Source organism: Somniosus microcephalus, chromosome 2 (assembly GCF_052327205.1).
Source record: "Somniosus microcephalus isolate GS21.2 chromosome 2, FLI_Smic_1.0, whole genome shotgun sequence".
Classification (NCBI taxonomy): Eukaryota; Metazoa; Chordata; class Chondrichthyes; order Squaliformes; family Somniosidae; genus Somniosus; species Somniosus microcephalus.
Window position 1 is genome coordinate 227,114,101 of NC_140988.1, and position 20,129 is coordinate 227,134,229.

General features: G+C 47.0%; 1 protein-coding gene across 2 annotated transcripts in view; it reads left to right on the plus strand.

The window, feature by feature from the left end:
- atp10d (ATPase phospholipid transporting 10D) overlaps positions 1–20,129 on the plus strand; it is a 269,873-nt gene that overhangs the window by 231,868 nt on the left and 17,876 nt on the right. For both annotated transcript variants that reach the window (XM_085969712.1, XM_085969722.1), the window contains 3 exons: positions 4,372–4,497; positions 5,590–5,790; positions 16,816–16,896. In XM_085969712.1, the coding sequence (XP_085825838.1) occupies positions 4,372–4,497; positions 5,590–5,790; positions 16,816–16,896 (408 nt within the window). The remainder of the gene's footprint in view (positions 1–4,371; positions 4,498–5,589; positions 5,791–16,815; positions 16,897–20,129) is intronic.

Consider the following 20,129-nt stretch of genomic DNA (forward strand, 5'->3'; position numbering starts at 1 on the left):
TAATGACTTAGATGAAGGGACTGAGTGCAATGTATCGAAGTTTGCTGACAATGCAAAGCTAGGTGGGAAAGTAAGCTGTGAGGAGAACACAAAGAGCCTACAAAGGGATATAGACAGGTTAAGTGAGTGAGCAATAAGGTGGCAGATGGAGTATAATGTGGGGAAATGTGAGGTTATTCAATTTGGTAAGAAGAATAGAAAAACAGAATCGTTTTTTAAATGTTGGTGTTCAGAGAGATTTGTACCATTTGATTGTAATTTTAGTCCTAATTTTCCCTTTCACGCCATCTGCAAAGTGCAGTATTATGCAGCCCTTACCAGTTAGTGGTTAAACTGCACAAAGGCTGCCTTAATGCTGCGGGAAGGAACTCCTGCCCATTCTTTCCCCGCCCCCTCCCCTTCTAAAACCATAGAGCAAGTGGAGCACTTCCCAGCATGCCTAAATATGAACGTCAGTCAAGATGAAGTTTCAAATGTTATCCATCTCGCTGTAAGCCTAGCACTCTGGTGTTATAGGTCATAGTCAAGCAAACATATTATAAGTAGTATGTGCGATATATCGGAGTTTTTCCTATGTTTATTGATTGAACGCATAAATATTTTTGTCATCTATATATCTATCTATCTATCTTCTATCTATCTATCTACCTATATATATAATTCGGTCCTTCTGTCTGTCCTTCTGTCTGTCTGCACGTGTGCGTCTGGGCGGCTATGCGCTCGAAAGTTACAGGGCGTACCTACGCGTGCGTTACGTCGAAAGAAAGCTTACCTTTCCAAAACGGTTTTAAGCGTATTTACGCTTCGGCCGGGCTAAAATCGCGCCCGCGGTATCCGAAAAACCTTAACTTTCCGCTCATTAGCATCTCATTATCCGCTCATTAGTGACAGAGTGACCTCGAGGTCGACCAATCGTACGGCGGCTTGCTGCCGCGTGCGGCCGGGCCCTCCTACGGTCGAGTGACAGGACGATTGACCAATCCTACGCTTTGGTGACCTGACGGTCGACCAATCGGTGCATGTGTGGGCGGGCCTTATCGTTCTGAACCGAGGTGAGTAGCCGCCATCTTGCTTCCATTCTTTTTCCTGCTTTCTGCGTCTTTCTTTTCAAATATACATTTCCAGCAAAATAAAATTCAATTTATTAAATTCTTTTAAAATAATCACTCATTTGTAAACATTTTATCTAACCTGAACATTCTTTTTCCTACCTTTGCCCGTTTTTTTTCTTAGGCCTGAAAGCCTGGGCCTTTCTTGCCCAGCCAGGCCCGAGCTAGGTAACTGGGCTGCTGCTAAGCTCCTCACCCCCCCCGCCTCTCCCCGGTGTCACGTTACCCGGGGCAACGGCGTCAGCCACGAGGGTCAGGTGTGCGCGTGCAGCAGGAGCAGGTGAGACTCTGTTCCGCGCTCGGCTGGGGCGGGGGGGGGCGGGGCTCTCGAGAGTGCGGATCGGGTTACCCCGGCAACGGGAGTGCGGGCCGGCTGGGGCTTGGAGAGCGGGGCTCTCGGGAGTGCGAGGCGGGCTCGAAGAGCGGGGCTCTCGGGAGTGCAGGGCGGGGCGGCTGCGGCTTCGAGAGCGGGGCTCTCGGGAGTGCGGGGCGGCGCGGCGGGTTACCCCGGCAACCGGGCGTGGCCGTCTCTCAGCCTCAAGCCCTCCCTTCCTCCCTCCCCACCCCCTTCCCCTCCCTTCCCCCCCTTCCCCTCCCTTCCCCCCCTCCCCCTCCCTTCCCCCCTCCCTTCCCCCTCCCCTTCCCCCCTCCCCTTCCCCCCTCCCTTCCCCCTCCCTTCTCCCCTTCCCCTCCCCCCTCCCCTTCTTCCCCTTCCTCCTTTCCGCCCTCCCTTCCCCCTCCCTTCCCCCCGCCCTCCCTTCCCCCCGCCCTCCCTTCCCCCCGCCCTCCCCTTCCCCCCTCCCTTCCCCCCCTCCCTTCCCCCCCCCTCCCCTCCCCCCCGCCCTCCCTTCCCCCCCTCCCCGCCCTCCCTTCCCCCCTCCCCCCCGCCCGCCCTCCCGCCCGCCCTTCCCCTCCCCCCCGCCCGCCCTCCCTCCCCCCTCCCTTCCCTCCCCCCCGCCCTCCCTTCCCCCTCCCTTCCCCCCCTTCCCGTCCCCTTCCCCCCGCCCTCTCTTTCCCCCCCCCAGTCTCTCTCTCTCTTCCCCCCAGTCGCGCTCGCTCTACCCCCCAGTCGCTCTCTCTCTTCCCCCCCCAGTCGTGCTCTCTCTCTCTCTCTCTCTTTCCCCCCCCCTCCCCCCCCCCCCCCCCAGTCGCTCTCTCTCTCTTCCAACAACAACATGCCCTCGAAAAAGCCTCGGCACCGCCGGGCACTTCAGCTAGTATATATATATATAAAGCGGTTCTTCTGTCTGTCATTCCGTTTATCTGTAGTGAATAAACTCGAAAGTTATACAGCGTACCTACACGTGTGTTACATCGAAAGAAAGCTTACGATTCCAGAACCGTCATAAGCGTATTTACGTTTCGGTCGCACGAAAATTGTTCGCGCCTTATGCAAAAAACCTTCAAAATTAAACTCATTATCTGCTACTTAGCATTGATTGATTGACTGACGTCAAGGTTCGACCAATCCTGTGCCATCACGATTGACCAATCCTACAGTACAGTCCCCTGATGGTTGGCCAATCGGTGTGTGTGTGGGCGGGACTAATCATTTTCATCTCAGGGATCTGGCAGCCATTGTTTCACTGCCATTACTTCAGCTTCCAGCTCAAACTACTTTGATCATCCAGCTTTGAAAAAGTTAGTATCTCTTTTAAAAATAACATAACATTTACCAAAAACGTTTTATAAGTACTTTCACTTTCATCTTTCAAGGTATTAAAAGGTAGAAATGTTGCCCGGCAGCAGATTGAGAGAGGGACACAGACAGGGCCCAAAAGCCTGGGACTCGATTTAAAATGCTGCCCGGCAGCAGATTCACAGAGGGACACAGAGAGGCCCCAAAGCCTGGCACTCGATTTAAACCGCCCGGCCCAAAACAGCCCTGGCAACGCCGGGCTCCCCCCAGCTAGTATATATAAATAAAAGGATAGTGGTGTCTGTCTGTCTGTCTGCTATACACTCAAAAGTTAGAGCTTACCTACACATGTTATATCAGAAGAAAGCTGATGATCAGGGGAGTGTCATAGGTGTATTTACTTTTTGGTTAGACAAAAATTGTTCGGACAGTATACAAAAAAACGTTCAAAAATCCGCTCATTAGCGGTTGACCAATCCTACCGCTCATTAGCGTTGAGTGACGTGATGGTTGACCAATCCTACAATTCAGTGACCTGATGGTTGACCAGTCGGTGCGTCACGGGCAGGACCGAATCCTGCAGCCTCCCGAAACATTGCCGCCATTTTTCCCCATGCTTTTACCAGCTGCGGTGGCCCGCCGGAGCGGGAGGTGAGTTGGGGTCACTTGGGCCGGGCCTGACAACCGCTCGGCCCGAGACACAGAGCGGGGGAGCGGCAGCGGCCGGCCGTCAACCGCTCGGCCCGAGACACAGAGCGTGTGAGCAGCAGCGGCTGGCCGTCAACCGCGTGGCCCTCTAAACTGCCCTGGCAACGCCGGGCCCCCCCAGCTAGTTTTATATAATAAAAGGATAGTGGTGTCTGTCCGTCTGTCTGTCTCTCAAAAAAGTTATAGAGCGTACCTACACATATGTTATATCAAAAGAAAGCTGATGATCAGGGGAGTGTCATAGGCGTTTTTACTTTTTGGTGAGACAAAAATTGTTCGGACAGTATACAAAACATTTTCAAAAATCCGCTCATTAGCGGTTGACCAATCCTACCGCTCATTAGCGTTGAGTGACGTGATGGTTGACCAATCCTACAGTTCAGTGACCTGATGGTTGACCAATCGGTGCATCACGGGCGGGCCCTAATCCTGCAGCCTCCCGAAACGTTGCCGCCATTTTTTCCCCCTGCTTTTACCAGCTGCAGCGGTCCGCCAGAGCGGGCGGTGAGTTGGCGTCACTCGGGCCAGGCCTGACAACCGCTCGGCCCGAGACACAGAGCGGGGCAGCGGCCGGCCGTCAACCGCGCGGCCCTCTAAACTGCCCTGGCAACGCCGGGGCCCCCCCAGCTAGTTTAAACATAAATGATCCTATGGCACTATTTCGAAAAAGAGCAGGGGAGTTATCCCTGGTGTCCTGGCTAATATTTATCCATCAATCAACATCAACAACCGATTATCTGGTCGTTATCACATTGCTGTTTGTGGGAGCTTGCTGTGCGCAAATTGGCTGCCACGTTTCCTAACATTACAACAGTGACTACTCTTCAAAAAGTACTTCATTGGCTGTAAAGCGTTTTGGGACGTTCAGTGGTCATGAAAGGCGCGATATAAATGCAAGTCTTTTTTCTTTTACAGGCAGTAATGTCCAGTGACTTTGCGATTTCTCGATTTAAGCATTTAAAGAAATTGCTGCTCGTCCACGGTCACTGGTGCTACACCCGACTTGCTAATATGATACTTTATTTCTTCTATAAGAATGTGGTAAGTGTTATATGCTGAGTACTGTTGCAAAAATACTGATTGGTTTAATTTTTTTGCCTAAATAGATAGAAAACAGATTTAGGCTCCAATCTTCAATTTGACGTTGTACTATATTTACTCAATAACAGGGAAAGCAAGTAATATACAGGACAGACACTGCAAAAGTTACTGATGTCTGTCACCCAGCACTAAATAGTCAAATTAAGATGGGCCTTTCGATAATAGGATCCGCTTACTGTTCAGCACCAAGTGTTTTTCCTCTGTGAAGCACCTTGGGACACATTTCATATAAGTTTCCCAATTTTTGTCATTCTTCCTTTCCTTTCATTTTGATATGCTTTCCACCACCCCTTGATTTTGCAGTGTTCGCTGACTGAGGGCAGGAAGGTAATCTCTGTTTAGACCTCTACCATTGCTTCTCCGTGGATGTGGGCATGGTTTGTTGCCCTTTCATGGTTACTGCCTATGATAAAAACACCACCTCTCTGTTCGTTGCTCCCTCAGCTAGTTTTGGTGAGATTGGGAAAATACCATGTGAGGAATGAGGGTGCAGCAAAGTGGTCCACTCAACCCAACATTGCTAGTTTATGTTATAAGTTAAAGTTTTATTACAAATCAGTTCTTGACTATTCTTTCCAATGCCAAATTTCCTGCTTTGCAACAATATATTTTGCTTTTTTCCCACAAGTACCCTAGACATTTCCACAACTTGACTTCATGCCTAAAAAATGAGCACCCTCTTCAACTCCTTCAGTAACATTTTGCAGTTTTCTTTGTGCTTTCTTTAGGAATGAGTGATTTACTTTATGTTTTATGTGTAGTTGTTTGACCTTTTTTTCCAAAGAATATCAAGTGTAGTTTTGTTTTGGATTGAATTCTTTAGTCTCCTCTCCTGTAGATCAACAGGTGGCTTTAATAAACCTGCGGTTTGTACTTGCTGAGAAAAATAGTAGTTGACAGTAGGAATCCATGATTTTGTGCTCATTTGAAAATCTGCAGTTTCATGGGGAAATACAGTTAGATGAAAGAAGTTGTGAGCCTTTGAAAATAAAGTGAAACTTGCTGTATCTTCTGCCATTTATTTTGATACAGGCTTATGTGAATCTCCTGTTCTGGTACCAATTCTTCTGTGGATTCTCTGGTGCATCTATGATTGATTATTGGATTCTCATCTTCTTCAACCTCCTCTTCACATCTGTTCCACCAATTATCTATGGCATCCTGGATAAAGATGTTTCTGCAGAGACACTCCTCCAACTCCCAGAACTTTACACAAGTGGTCAACATTCTGAGGTATTGATGTTTAATATTCTGGTACTATATGAAAGCTTTGGTTTCTTTGTCTTGAATAGTGATTAACCGCTCTAAGACTGTTGTCCTCAATCTATTTATTTATGTGATGCTCAACTGTACTGAAAGCTCTTAACCATTTAAAGTTGATCCGTAGATACAAAGAAAATGACGGAATTCTGCAGAATCCTTCTGTATAAAGTGCTGGTCAGTCAACGTTTGAAGTGCTACGTGCAGTTCTGATCACATAATCATAGGATATTAAATCAGTGGAGGAAAACTGGGGAACATACACAATGAATCGTGTCAAACTAGCCAAGAAGAAGTTGAAAGACTCAACTCTGACCTAGTAGTGTCATTGTAGAGCAGCAATTAACAAAGCAAACAGAATGATGAGTGACACTGCCCCACTAGTGGAGTTCAAGCCTTGGGCCGTGATGCTGAAGGTGTACAGTGTTCTGGTCAGGCTGAACCTTGAATACACCAAATCTCCAGGGAAACATTCAAACCCTGGAAGCAGTGCAGAAAAGGGCCAGCAGACTGATCCCTACTGTCAGAGAATGGAATTATGAGGAAAGGTTGGAAAAACATGGGGGGATAATTTTAACCCCCAAAAATGGGTGGGTTCGGGTCAAGTAAGATGTAAAAAATGTTTAAAATCTCAAATCCGACCCCAACCCGCCTTCAACCCGCCCACTTCCAGGTTTAACAGAGGTGGAACGGGGGCGGGCAACCAACTCGCTCCCAGGAGGCGGGTTGGCAGTTTACATATTATAACATAAGAACATAAGAAATAGTAGCAGGAGTAGGCCAATCGGCCCCTCGAGCCTGCTCCACCATTCAATAAGATCATGGCTGATCTGATCCTAACCTCAAATCTACTATCACTCTCGATCCCACCCAAACCCATGTGATCTCCCGGGAGAGGCGAAAAACCAGTTTAAAAAAAAACAATGGCCAATTTGGGAGAAAAAATCTCGGAAATTCCTCTCCAACCCATCTAGGCGATCAAAACTCGTCCAGGAGATCACTCTGTCCCTATATTTTCTACAGTACTTACCTTCTGTAAATTCGATCTCCACCCCAGCCAGGAACAGGAATAAAACCATCTCCTAAAATCTAACAGAATTAGAATACAAGAAGTAGGAGCAGAACCAGGCTACATGGCCCCTGGGCCCACTCCACTACCCACAGGGCCACGACCATTCCGAACCTAGACTCATGTCCAATTTCCTGCCCGCTCCCCGTAACCTTTAATTCCCTTTACTTCTAGGAAACTATCTATTTCTGTTTTAAATTTATTTAATGATGTAGCTTCCACAGCTTTCTGGGGCAGCAAATTCCACAAACCTAACACCCTCTGAGTGAAGAAGTTTCTCCTCATCTCAGTTTTGAAGGAGCAGCCCCTTATTCTAAGATTATGCCCCCTAGTTCTAGTTTCACCCATCATTGGGAACATCCCCACCGCATCCACCCGATCAAGCCCCTTCACAATCTTTTATGTTTCAATAAGATCGCCTCTCATTCTTCTGAACTCCAATGAGTAGAGTCCCAATCTACTCAACCTCTCATCATATGTCCACCCCCTCATCCCCGGAATTAACTGAGTGAACCTTCTTTGTACTGACTCGAGCGCAAGTATGTCTTTTCTTAAGTATGGACACCAAAACTGTATGCAGCATTCCAGGTGTGGTCTCACCAATACCTTGTACAGCTGCAGCAATACCTCCCTGTTTTTATATTCTATCCCCCTAGCAATAAAAGCCAACATTCCATTGGCCTTCTTGATCACTTGCTGCACCTGCATACTAACTTTTTGAGTTTCGTGCACCAGGACCCCCAGATCCCTTTATACTGCAGTACTTTCCAGTTTCTTGCCATTAAGATAATAACTTGCTCTATGATTTTTCCTGCCAAAGTGCATAACCTCACACTTTCCAGTATTGTATTCCATCTGCCAAATCTCTGCCCACTTACTTAGCCTGTCCATGTCCCTTTGCAGGTTTTTTATGTCCTCCTCACTACTTTCCCTCCCATCTTTGTATCATCTGCAAACTTTGATATGTTACACTCGGTCCCCTCCTCCAAATCGTTAATATAGATTGTAAAGAGTTGGGGATCCAGCACTGACCCCTGCAGAACACCACTAGTTACTGATTGCCAGTCTGAGAATGATCCATTTATCCCAACTCTCTGCTTTCTGTTAGAGAGCCAATCCTCCACCCATGCCAGAATATTACCCCCAATCCCATGATTTTTTATCTTGAGCAATAATCTTTTGTGTGGCACCTTGTCAAATGCCTTTTGGAAGTCTAAATACACTACGTCCATTGGTTCCCCTTTATCCACCCTGTATGTTACTTCCTCAAAGAACTCAAGCAAATTTGTCAAACATGACTTCCCCTTCATGAAACCATGCTGAGTTTGTCCTATTAAATTATGTTTATCCAAATGTCCCGTTACTGTCTCCTTAATAATGGACTCTAACATTTTACCAACCACAGATGTTAGGCTAACAGGTCTATCGTTTCCAGCCTTCTGCCTACTACCCTTTTTAAATAAGGGTGTTACATTAGCAGTTTTCCAATCTGCCGGGACCTTTGCTGAGTCCAGGGAGTTTTGGAAAATTATTACCAATGCATCCACAATCCCTACCGCCACTTCCCTCAAGACCCTAGGATGTAAGCCATCAGGTCCAGGGGATTTATCCGCCTTGAATCCCATTATTTTACCAAGTACCACTTCCTTAGTGATTTTAATCGTATTTAGCTCCTCCCCCCCCCCTAGAGCCCCCTGTTTGTCCAGTGTTGGGATATTCTTAGTATCCTCTACCATAAAGACTGATACAAAATATTTGTTCAGCGTTTTTGCCATCTCCATGTTTCCCACCATTAATTTCCCGGTCTCATCCTCTAAAGGACCAACATTTACTTTAGCCACCCTTTTCCTTTTTATATAACTATAGAAACTTTTGCTATCTGTTTTTATATTTTTTGCTAATTTACTTTCATAATCTATCTTCCCTTTCTTAATCAATCTTTTAGTTATTTTTTGCTGTTAGCTAGGTATCTGACACACGTGGAAATCCATTGCCATGTTTAAGAGTTTCCAAGCCAGGCTATTGAGGAATCTGCACAGGCAGATATTTTGCTTGCCTGATATAGGGTGCATACTCTCTCTCCATAGGTATATACCCAAGTCCAGAGAGCTTAGATGGCTGCAAGGCTTAGGAACTCCCAAATGTCCACAGTGGCACTGTTGGAGTTCAAATTGCACAACTTACCAGCTTCCTACTGCTTGTCCAGACAGGGCAATCCTACCCATTGGGTAGAGTTCTCTGGAGCTGAATGGAAAGAACCACAGTCACAGTGACGGGTCGTATTAGTGAGTCAAAGTGGGTCATCAGTAGTGCCCTGGAATCTGCAGCCCTCTCTGCTTCAGGTATCGCTTTACTGAGCCCGCCACAGAAGGCTGACAAGGATCTGAATTTTCATTGACAGTTGTGTCACCACAGGCACATCAATTCAAAGAGTCCCTGTTTCCTGTTCTTTCTCTGCTGTCTCTGCTTTCTCTCTCCCCCCTCCAGAGGTTAGTCACTAGTTGGTAAATAGACAACTGACAAGCATAAGCTTGAGTACTTTTATATTAATGTGCAGGGCTCCACCTCTGGCCGGTAGGTTGTAAATGTTTGAAAATGCAAGCAGGGGCACTCACACTCTCAGAACATTTCAATAAGCTCGGTGTAAATTTATAAAGTGTCTAAGCGATCCAGTGGGGAGGCCCCCTGAGCACTTTGTAAATCTGATATAACACAGTGGAAATCATTTTGCAGTGACACAAAAGTAGCAGCACCCATCCTGGGCTGACTCTTTCACCACTGCAGTAGCTAGGATCATTAGTTACAAGAACCCTGAAGATAAAATGATAATTTCTGAGAAAATGTTTCATAATCAGATATCTAGTTGTCATGGATTTTTGTAATAGTTGTTCATCGTGTAGTTTTCTACAAAAGAACAAACTTGCAAAAGCTGCTCTTGTAATAATCTCTGCAACATTTAGCAGTTGTGATAGAGCATTCCGATTAGTTTCAACATTATTCGGCTTCTTTTACACTTTTGAGTGTAAGCAGATCCATTTTTCTAAAAGGTACTGCGCAGACCCTTCCCGGACAGCTGCGGGCTAGAGCCCGACCGAGCGGCACAGAAAAAGGCCGAGCAGCGTCGACGGGGGAGAGGGAGAGGGCAGAGCGCACAGGGCGCAGCCGGTGTTCAGGACCGAGCGGCGTCAACGGGGGAGAGAGAGCAGAGCGCAGCCGGTGTTCAAGGGCCGAGCAGCGTCAACGGGGGAGAGAGGCGTGCAGGAAAACGTGAGGCGCTGCCATTGCCACGAGGACCGCAGAGAGCGACGTTGGCAGCAGCGCACGAAACCCACAGGGCATCGCCATTTGCCACGAGGACCGCCGAGAGCTGCGTTGGCAGCAGCGCGGGAGACGTCATTTTAAGCCGCAGCGGGGAAGAAAGGAAAGCGCGGGAGACGCCATTTTAAGCCAGTCTAACCACACCCAAAAATGCCGAAGAGTGGCAGTATCACAGCGTTCGACAATGAAGTCGAAGATTGGACGACATATGTTGAACGCATAGAAGTATACTGCAAGGCGAATGAAGTGCCAGATGACAAGAAAGCGCTGGTATTGTTGAATTCAATGGGTGCAAAAACATATGGCTTACTACGAAACCGAGTAACCCCAGAGAAGTCAGTAGAAAAGGATTTTGAAAACATAGTGTCAATCCTACAGGACCACTTAAACCCCACACCGCTGCTGATAGCAGAAAGATTTAAGTTTCACAAAAGGAACCAGCATAAAGATGAAAGTAATGCTGAGTATTTAACGGAACTGCGCAAGCTGTCGAAACACTGCCAGTTTGGAACGGGACTAGCCGATACTTTAAGGGACAAGTTTGTGTGTGGGCTTCAAAGTGAAGGAACCCAGAAACGGCTTCTATCAGAAAAGGATCTTATGCTGGACAAGGCTTTCAGCATTGCAGTATCACACGAAGCAGCAGCACGGGGCGCTGCAGAGATACAACGGAGACCGCAAGAATATGGCACAAATGAAATGTCATACGGAACAGTGAAGTGCTATCGCTGCGGCAGAACAACACACGACCATAATGATTGCTGGTTCAAGGACAAAGTGTGCAGACAGTGTGGAAAAGTAGGACACATAGCAAGAGTCTGCAGGTCGGGAAAGAAAACCAGCAGCAAGAAATCTCCACAGGAGAAGTACAAGAAGGTACATAAGGTGACGGAGAGTAGTTCAGACGAACAGAAGAGTGATACAGACTCCGGAAGCAAGGAGCTGGGTTGTCTGAAACTACATAATGTGATCAAAACGGAGGATCACCAAAGTCACGCTCAAGATTGCAGGTGTTAGGGTCTAATTGGAGCCTGAGCGGGCCAAGTGATATACGAGGTCGACGCGTTACCCAACTTAGACTTATATGTGAATAAACTCACACAACCAAATAGTTTGAGAGAAGTAAAAATGCACAGTTTAATGTACAGAGCGCTCTGGGAGAAGAAGAACAGTAAACCCCGCGGTCTCAGCTGCCAGCTTCTCGGTTTTACAATAGTAGCCGAGCTTCTTTTATACAATTTAAAAACAGGAAAGGTACCATATCAGCAGTTATTACATTAATTCCTTGGCTAATCTGGTACTTTAGCATCCTTCAACTTTGGCCAATCCGATACCTTAGCAACCCTTAATCACATTCTGTCAAAAACAAGTTAATTATATTATTATACCGTTAGCTAGCTTCTTTCACAAACAACGTAATTATATTACTGTTAGCTAGCTTCTTTCATGTGACACGTTGGTATTTCGCAACCCTATTCTCACAGTGATACCTATGTCCTGCCAGTTGCGTAACCCCGCCCTTAAACACCCTTTACCTCCCTTGTTCTTCCTAAACATAATTTTTTGCTCTTGCAGTTTTACCCCAACAGTCGACTAGCCGTTCCTGTCTTACGCCTGTACAAGTGATATCACAAGTTGGTGCAAGCAGATCAAGTCAGCTGTCTGTTATGCCAGTGTCTGCAAAATGTCAATAAATGTCAAGTATTTCAGCAGGCACTACGGTGCCATTTTAAATATTCCTCCAACAGTAGGAGTCCAAGTGAAAATGGAATTGGACACAGGATCAGCCTTAACAGTCATAAACCGAAGGGACTACAAGCAGCTATTCTCACATATACCCTTGAGAGATACAAAGATTGTCTTGAAGACGTACACGGGGCAAAAAGTCCACCCCAAAGGAAAAATAAGGGTGAACGTTATAGGAAACACCAAAAATGGACCTATATGTATTGCCAGATGGAGGACCACCACTACTGGGACGTGAATGGATCCGGAAGATACAGCTAGATTGGCATTCCATACAGGCACTGACTGTGGCTGACAAAAAGGATGACGACGTCACACCTGGGCGACTGTCAAAGATCCTAACTGATGCGAAAGAAGTGTTCCAGCAAGGACTCGGAACACTAAAAGGCATGACAGCGATGATTAAAATTGAAGAAAACGCAAGCCCAACATTTTTTAAGGCCAGACCGGCACCTTATGCAATCCGCCCAGCTGTCGAAGCAGAGCTGGAGAGTCTGGAACGTTCAGGTGTACTGTCCAAGGTAGACTGGAGCAAGTGGGCTACACCCATCGTCCCTGTGATGAAAAAGTCGTTGAGCAGCACGCCTGGGGAACCAAGGAAGGTTGGCATCCGTGGGGACTTTAAGATAACAGTGAACCCGGTCCTTCACACCGTACAATATCCACTTCCGCGGATTGAAGATATTTTCGCCTCGCTATCTGGAGGGAAACGCTTCACTAAGATTGATCTGGCCCAGGCGTATCTGCAAATGGAGGTAGAAGAAGCATCAAAAAAATACCTCACAATCAACACCCATAAAGGTCTCTACCAATACAACCGGCTGATATTCGGGGTAGCATCAGCTCCAGCTATTTGGCAGGGGGCAATGGAACAAGTCCTGCAAGGGATCCCAGGGACCCAGTGTTATTTGGACGACATCCTGGTCACGGGCGAAAATGACAGTGATCACCTTGCCAACCTGGAGCAGGTGCTCACTAGATTGCAGGAATATGGGCTCCGAGCTAACCGCCCCAATTGCGAGTTTTTTAGAAAACAGATCTCGTATTGTGGCCACGTTATCGATAAAGAGGGGTTACATAAGTCCCCAGAGAAGATTGAGGCAGTAGTCAAGGCTCCAGCACCGGAAAATGTGTCACAACTGAGGTCGTTCCTCGGGCTGGTAAACTACCACAAGTTCCTGCCAAATTTGTCTACAATACTACACCCACTGAACACCCTACTGCAAACTGGGGTGCCATGGAAGTAGAGTGACGAATGTAGATGAGCTTTCCAGAAGAGCAAAACACTAATCACATCGAAAGAGGTATTGGCCCATTACAACCCGGCATTACCAATTCGGTTGGCATGTGATGCGTCACCCTACGGCATTTGAGCGGTGCTGTCGCACAAATTCTCGGACGGCTCAGAGAGGCCAATAGCCTTTGCGTCACGATCACTAACCTCAGCCGAGCGTAACTACTCCCAGATTGACAGGGAGGCCCTCAGCCTAGTGTGGGGAGTGAAAAAGTTCAATCACTATCTGCACGGGCAGAAGTTCACCTTGCTGACTGACCACCAACCACTTGTCTCCATCTTTAATCCAAAGAAGGGCGTTCCGGTGATGACTGCGCAACAGCTACAAAGATGGTCCCTTTTTTTAGGGGCGCACCAATATGAAATCGAGTATAAGGGCACGAAACAGCATGGAAACGCTGATGGGCTATCACGCCTGCCACTGCCTACTGCGGAGGAAGCACCAGCAGTGGATCCTGTCGAAATATTTCATTCGACTATAATTGAATGCTTGCCAGTAACTAACGCTGGTATAGAGAAGGAGACCCGAAATGACCCGACACTGTCTCGGGTATATGACTTGACGGTGAAGGGATGGCCAACACATGGCGACTCACTGTTGCCAGCATTCTCATCCAGAAGAGAACAGCTGTCAGTATGCCAGGGGATCTTGATGTGTGGATCCCGAGTGGTAATTCCACCCAAGTTAAGGGAGAGAGTGCTCAATCAGCTTCACGAAGGTCATCTGGGAGGGGTGAAAATGAAAAGCCTAGCCAGGGCTTATGTGTGGTGGCCGGGAATCGATAAACAAATCGAGGACCTGACCAAGAGCTGCTCAGGATGCCAGAAAGTCCAAAATGCACCACCACAGGCCCCTCTACACCCATGGGAGTGGCCCTCATCTCCATGGCAATGGGTGCATATTGATTTTGCTGGTCCATTCATGGACTCAATGTTTTTAATAGCCGTGGATGCGCACTCGAAATGGCCTGAGGTCATCAAAATGTCCTCCACCACCACGGAGAAAACTATTGCAATCCTACAGACCATTTTTGCCAGGAATGGCTTGCCAGAACAGATTTGCTCCGACAACGGACCACAGTTTGTGTCTGAAGAGTTCCAGAGGTTCTTGAAAAAGAATGGGGTAAGGCATTACACATCCGCCCCGTATCATCCAGCCACAAATGGATTGGCTGAGAGGTTCGTACAAACCTTTAAGAAGGCAATAAAGGCTATGTACAATGACAACATTCCGCTGCAGCACAAGGTGGACAATTTCCTGTTCGCCTACCGGAATGCGACACATGCAGTCACCAACCAGGCCCCAGCCATGATGTTCTTTAACCAAAGGTTAAGATCTCACCTGGATTTGCTCAGACCAAACGTGCGAAGAGATGTTGAGAGTAAGCAATTCCAGCACATCCATGAGAAGCCAACAAGGAGCTTCAATGTAGGGCAACCAGTCTTGGCCCGCGACTACCGAACAGAAAAATGGCAGCCAGGAACGATATGCACACGGCAGGGCCCACTAATGTACACAGTGGACATTGGGGAGAGCATCGTGAGACGCCATGCTGACCAGATCCTAGAGTCACAGGAACAAGTCAACCCCATGCCTCGCCCATACATACCTGGTGATGAACCAGACGTACAGGTAGCATCTACCCCAGAAACAGTAGCATCGGAAGCTGATGAACCAACCGACGACAGGGGGCCAGAATCGCCTCTGCACCAAGAGCAAGACACTCGGGAAAGGCGCTATCCAGAAAGGATCAGGAAGCCTCCCCAAAGACTGAATTTATAAATAGACTATTTTCAGCTAATGTTGCATGTTAAAAGTGTTAATTGTAATTAGTTTGATATTTAATTGTTAAATGTGTGTTATGGTACTGTTAATCTAAAAGGGGAGGAATTGTAATGTATGTACCGTTAAGGGGCGAACTACTTTTTACAGCTCCTGTATACTGTAGTACCGGCAGTGACCACACCTGTACATAAACCCTGAGTAGTGATCTGTATAGTTAGTTCTAGAGTAACCCTCATTCAGTAAACACCTGTTGAATTGTTCCCTGCAGTCTGTTGTCTGATTATTGAAGGACACAACATTAAGATACACGGATCTAACACATACCTAAATGAATCATTGGCTACAGTTTGAATATTGTGCCCACTTTTGGGCACTCTACTTTAGATACGATGTTAAGTCCATGGAGAGGTGTTGAAACGAGCTAAGATAATATCAAGGATGAGAGATTCAGTTATGAAGAGAGATTTTAAAAACTGGGGCTCTTTTCACTAGAACAGAGAAAGTTAAGAGGAGATCTGATAGAGGTGATGAGCAGAGAAAAACTATTTCCACTGGGAAGTAAGTTGGTAATTAGAGAGCATAAATTTAAGATCATCAAAAGTATGAAGAAAGAAGTTAAGAGATTTTTTTTCACACTATGGGTTGTCTCAACAAGAAATGCCCTACCAGAAACAATGGTGGGAGCAGAGTCCATAACAGCTGTTAGAAGGGAAGCGAATAAATATTTGAAAAGAAAAATTTAAGGGGAATAGGACAAAGTGGCAACCTCCTTCAAGAAGCTGGTGCAAATGCTCTCCACCAAATGGCTTTTTGTGCTGTGAAATTCTGTGATTCTCGGTACAGGCACATTCAACAGCACCTCATCTTCCGATTAGGTACTTTGCAGCCTTCCGGACTCAATATCGAGTTCAACAATTTCAGATCATAACCTTGGCCCCTATTACATTTTTACTTATATTTTTTATCCACCCCTTTGTTTTGGTTTTTCCCTCTTTTTTTCTCTCTCCCACATGGCAGCTGTCTCTCATTCTGCCAGGACATTTCACACCTAATCTGAGCCGTCTTTTGTCCCCACTAGTCCTATCACCATCTCGTCTCGTTTTGAATACCTCTTAATGTCTCTTCACTTCTTTTGTTCTCTCCCAGCCCTGCCTTTCGATCTATTTCATTTCCTTTCCAGTTTTGAAAAAGGGTTAGACCCGAAACGTCGACTCTAATTTCTCTCCACAGATGTTGCCTGGCCTGCTGAGTTTTTCCAGCATCTTCTGTTGTTATTTCGGATTTCCAGCATCTGCAGTATTTTGCTATCGTACATTCAAGTCCAAATTGGTCCAGCATTTGGATATTTCCTAATAAATTTGAATGAACTCAATTAAAATTGATTCTGGTTTGAAATTCTTTCAGTCATGCTTTCATGACTAAGTTTTTCATCACCAGTTCTGTTGATAGGAATTGAGCCTCCCACTATGAAGAACTGTCCTGTCATCAATGTGTGAGCTGCAGCTTCCAGACTGAGCCTGTGTGCAAATTGAAAATTGGCCATTTCTTCACTAAAATCAATAAAACTCTGCCTTCCACTTTTGATTTTATAAGTGGACTCATTATTCTAACTATAACTGACTAACTATAACTGACTAAATATCAATGTGTGAATTACTACGGTTATATACATACTGTTCAAAGTTATTCTTAACAAACTTAAAGAGCAACCATCAAGTTAAAGTGGGAGACACAAGTAGTTGTTAGATTTTACACTGACTTATTTCACTTTGTACTTTTTTGTAGGCCTACTTATCATCAACGTTTTGGATCAGCATACTGGATGCCTTTTATCAAAGTCTCGTCTGCTTCTTTGTTCCATATTTTGTAAGTGTCTCAGCATGTAGTAGCTATTGTCTTTTGTTTTCCCTGTCACGTTTTTTATCAAAAAGGATAAGCTTCAAGAGATGGGGGTAGATTTTCACATTTAGGAAGGAAAATCAATCAATTTGTATAAATGGCAAGAAATCTGCTAATGCCTGTTTTCTGCCACCGTCAAAATTGAAAATCTAGGCTGTAATTTCTACTCTGGAACAGCAAAGGTATTGAGATGATGTTCCAGACTCTCATACAGTTTAGTGAATTTATAGGCAGCATTCTCTGAAATATGTATGAACAAGCATTTCTAGTAAATTAAAGGAATACTTTCATTCCTAATTGATTAGGAAAGCTTTTTCCTAATTGTTCCTGTACAGCAAAAATACTTTCTCATGCCTCTGCTGCTTTCTCCGTCCTCAAGCTGATTCTAGAGCTGCACCTACTGGGATTTTTTTTAAATACCGGCGTGTCTTCAGTCAGCTGTGCAGTCACAAACTTCTTCACATCAGGTCTCAGCTGGGCTGGGTGGTGAACCCTGAGGGGTGAGGGTCCGTCTGCTGCTGTGATAGTGAGACTATTGGTGCGAGAATCGGCAGGAATCGCGGGCTGAGCGGCTGTATAAAGGCTCCAGAGACCAGGTAAGGCCTCCGTGCGAGAATCGGTGGGAATTGCGGGCTGAGCGGCTGTATAAAGGCTCCAGAGACCCAGGTAAGGCCTCAGTGCGAGAATCGCGTGCTGAGCGGCTGTATAAAGGCTCCAGAGACCCAGGTAACGCCTCAGTGCGAGAATCGCGTGCTGAGCGGCTGTATAATGGCTCCAGAGTCCAGGTAAGGCCTCAGTGCGAGAATCAGCGGGAATCGCGGGCTGAGCGGCTGTATAAAGGCTCCAGAGACCCAGGTAAGGCCTCAGTGTGAGAATCGCGGGCTGAGCGGCTGTATAAAGGCTCCAGAGACCAGATAAGGCCTCCGTGCGAGAATCGGTGGGAATTGCGGGCTGAGCGGCTGTATAAAGGCTCCAGAGACCCAGGTAAGGCCTCAGTGCGAGAATCGCGTGCTGAGCGGCTGTATAAAGGCTCCAGAGACCCAGGTAACGCCTCAGTGCGAGAATCGCGTGCTGAGCGGCTGTATAATGGCTCCAGAGTCCAGGTAAGGCCTCAGTGCGAGAATCAGTGGGAATCGCGGGCTGAGCGGCTGTATAAAGGCTCCAGAGACCCAGGTAAGGCCTCAGTGTGAGAATCGCGGGCTGAGCGGCTGTATAAAGGCTCCAGAGACCAGATAAGGCCTCCGTGCGAGAATCGGTGGGAATTGCGGGCTGAGCGGCTGTATAAAGGCTCCAGAGACCCAGGTAAGGCCTCAGTGCGAGAATCGGCGGGCTGAGCGGCTGTAAAAAGGCTCCAGAGACCCAGGTAAGGCCTCAGTGCGAGAATCGCGTGCTGAGCGGCTGTATAATGGCTCCAGAGTCCAGGTAAGGCCTCAGTGCGAGAATCAGCGGGAATCGCGGGCTGAGCGGCTGTATAAAGGCTCCCGAGACCCAAGTGAGGCCTCAGTGCGAGAATCGGCGGGAATCGCGGGCTGAGTGGCTGTATAAAGGCTCCAGAGACCCAGGTAAGGCCTCAGTGCGAGAATCGGCGGGAATCGCGGGCTGAGTGGCTGTATAAAGGCTCCAGAGACCCAGGTAAGGCCTCAGTGCGAGAATCGCGGGCTGAGCGGCTGTATAAAGGCTCCAGAGACCCAGGTAAGGCCTCAGTGCGAGAATCGGCGGGAATCGCGGGCTGAGCGGCTGTATAAAGGCTCCAGAGACCCAGGTAAGGTGTACCAATCTCCAGTCTCGGACGTCAGAGGGAAGGAGAGAGGTAAAAAGTAATCCAAGTGTGACGTCACCAGAAAGCGGGTAAGTGATTGGTTGGTAAGTATTTCTCCCTTTTTAAGCTTAAACTCTGTGGTTTATAGTTTCTAAGGTGTGATATTCATCATCTAGAATCGGGGCAGAGGGTATTTAAGAATAATATTAATACATTTAATTAATTATATAGAATGGGAGATCAGGTGATGTGTTGCTGCTGCAATATGTGGGAGCTGGTGGACACCATTGATGCTCACGGTGATCACATTTGCAGTAAGTGTTGGCTGCTCGAGGAATTCCGGCTCCGTGTTGAAGAGCTGGAGTCTGAGCTTCAAACACTGAGACACATCAGGGAGGGGGAGAGTTACCTGGACTCTGTGTATCACGAGGTATTCACACCAATTAGATTAATTAATTCAGATGTAGTCCGTGGCCAGGGTCAGGATGGTGTGACTCGAAGTGAGGCAGGTACGGGGATCCAGGAGGTAGTGTTGGAGGAGCCGCAGCCCTTGCACTTGTCCAACAGGTTCGAGGCTCTTACTCCCTGTGAGGATGGGAACAAGGACTGCGGGGAGGATGAGCAACCTGGCCATAGCACCGTGGAGCGGGGGGCCATTCAAGTGGGGGGAGTTAAAAGAAATGTTGTAGTGGTAGGGGATAGTATCGTTAGGGGGATAGATAGAGTTCTTTGCAGCCGAGAGCGAGAGTCCCGAAGGCTGTGTTGCCTGCCCGGTGCCAGGGTTAAGGACATCTCCTCTGGACTGGAGAGAAACTTGGAGTGGGAGGGGGAGGATCCAGTTGTCGTGGTCCATGTTGGTACCAACAACATAGATAGGACAAGGAATGAGGTTCTGCTGAAGGAGTTTGAGCAGCTAGGTGCCAAATTAAAAAGCAGAACCACAAGGGTAATAATCTCTGGATTATTACCTGAGCCACGAGCGAATTTGGCTAGGACAAATAAAATAAGAGAGTTAAATGCGTGGCTCAAAGACTGGTGTGGGAGAAATGGGTTTTGCTTCCTGGGACACTGGCACCAGTACTGGGGCAGGAGGGAGCTGTTCCGTTGGGACGGGCTTCACTTGGCCAGTGCTGGGACTAGAGTCCTGGCGGATCATATAACTAGGGCTGCAGAGAGGGCTTTAAACTAACTAGTTGGGGGGAGGTTCCTAGAGAGCAAATAATAAAAATGACAACAGAGAAGGTCATAGACTTAGGTAACAGTGGGGAAATTAAAAACCAGAGCGTGTCAGGAAGGGGCAGAAGGTATGGAGTAAAAGGTAAAGTAATAAAAAGGGCAAAAGCAGGAACTAAGTGTCACAAAACATATTCTCTATCTGAATGCACGTAGCATTCGTAACAAAATAGACGAGTTAATGGCACAAATAACTACATATGGGTAT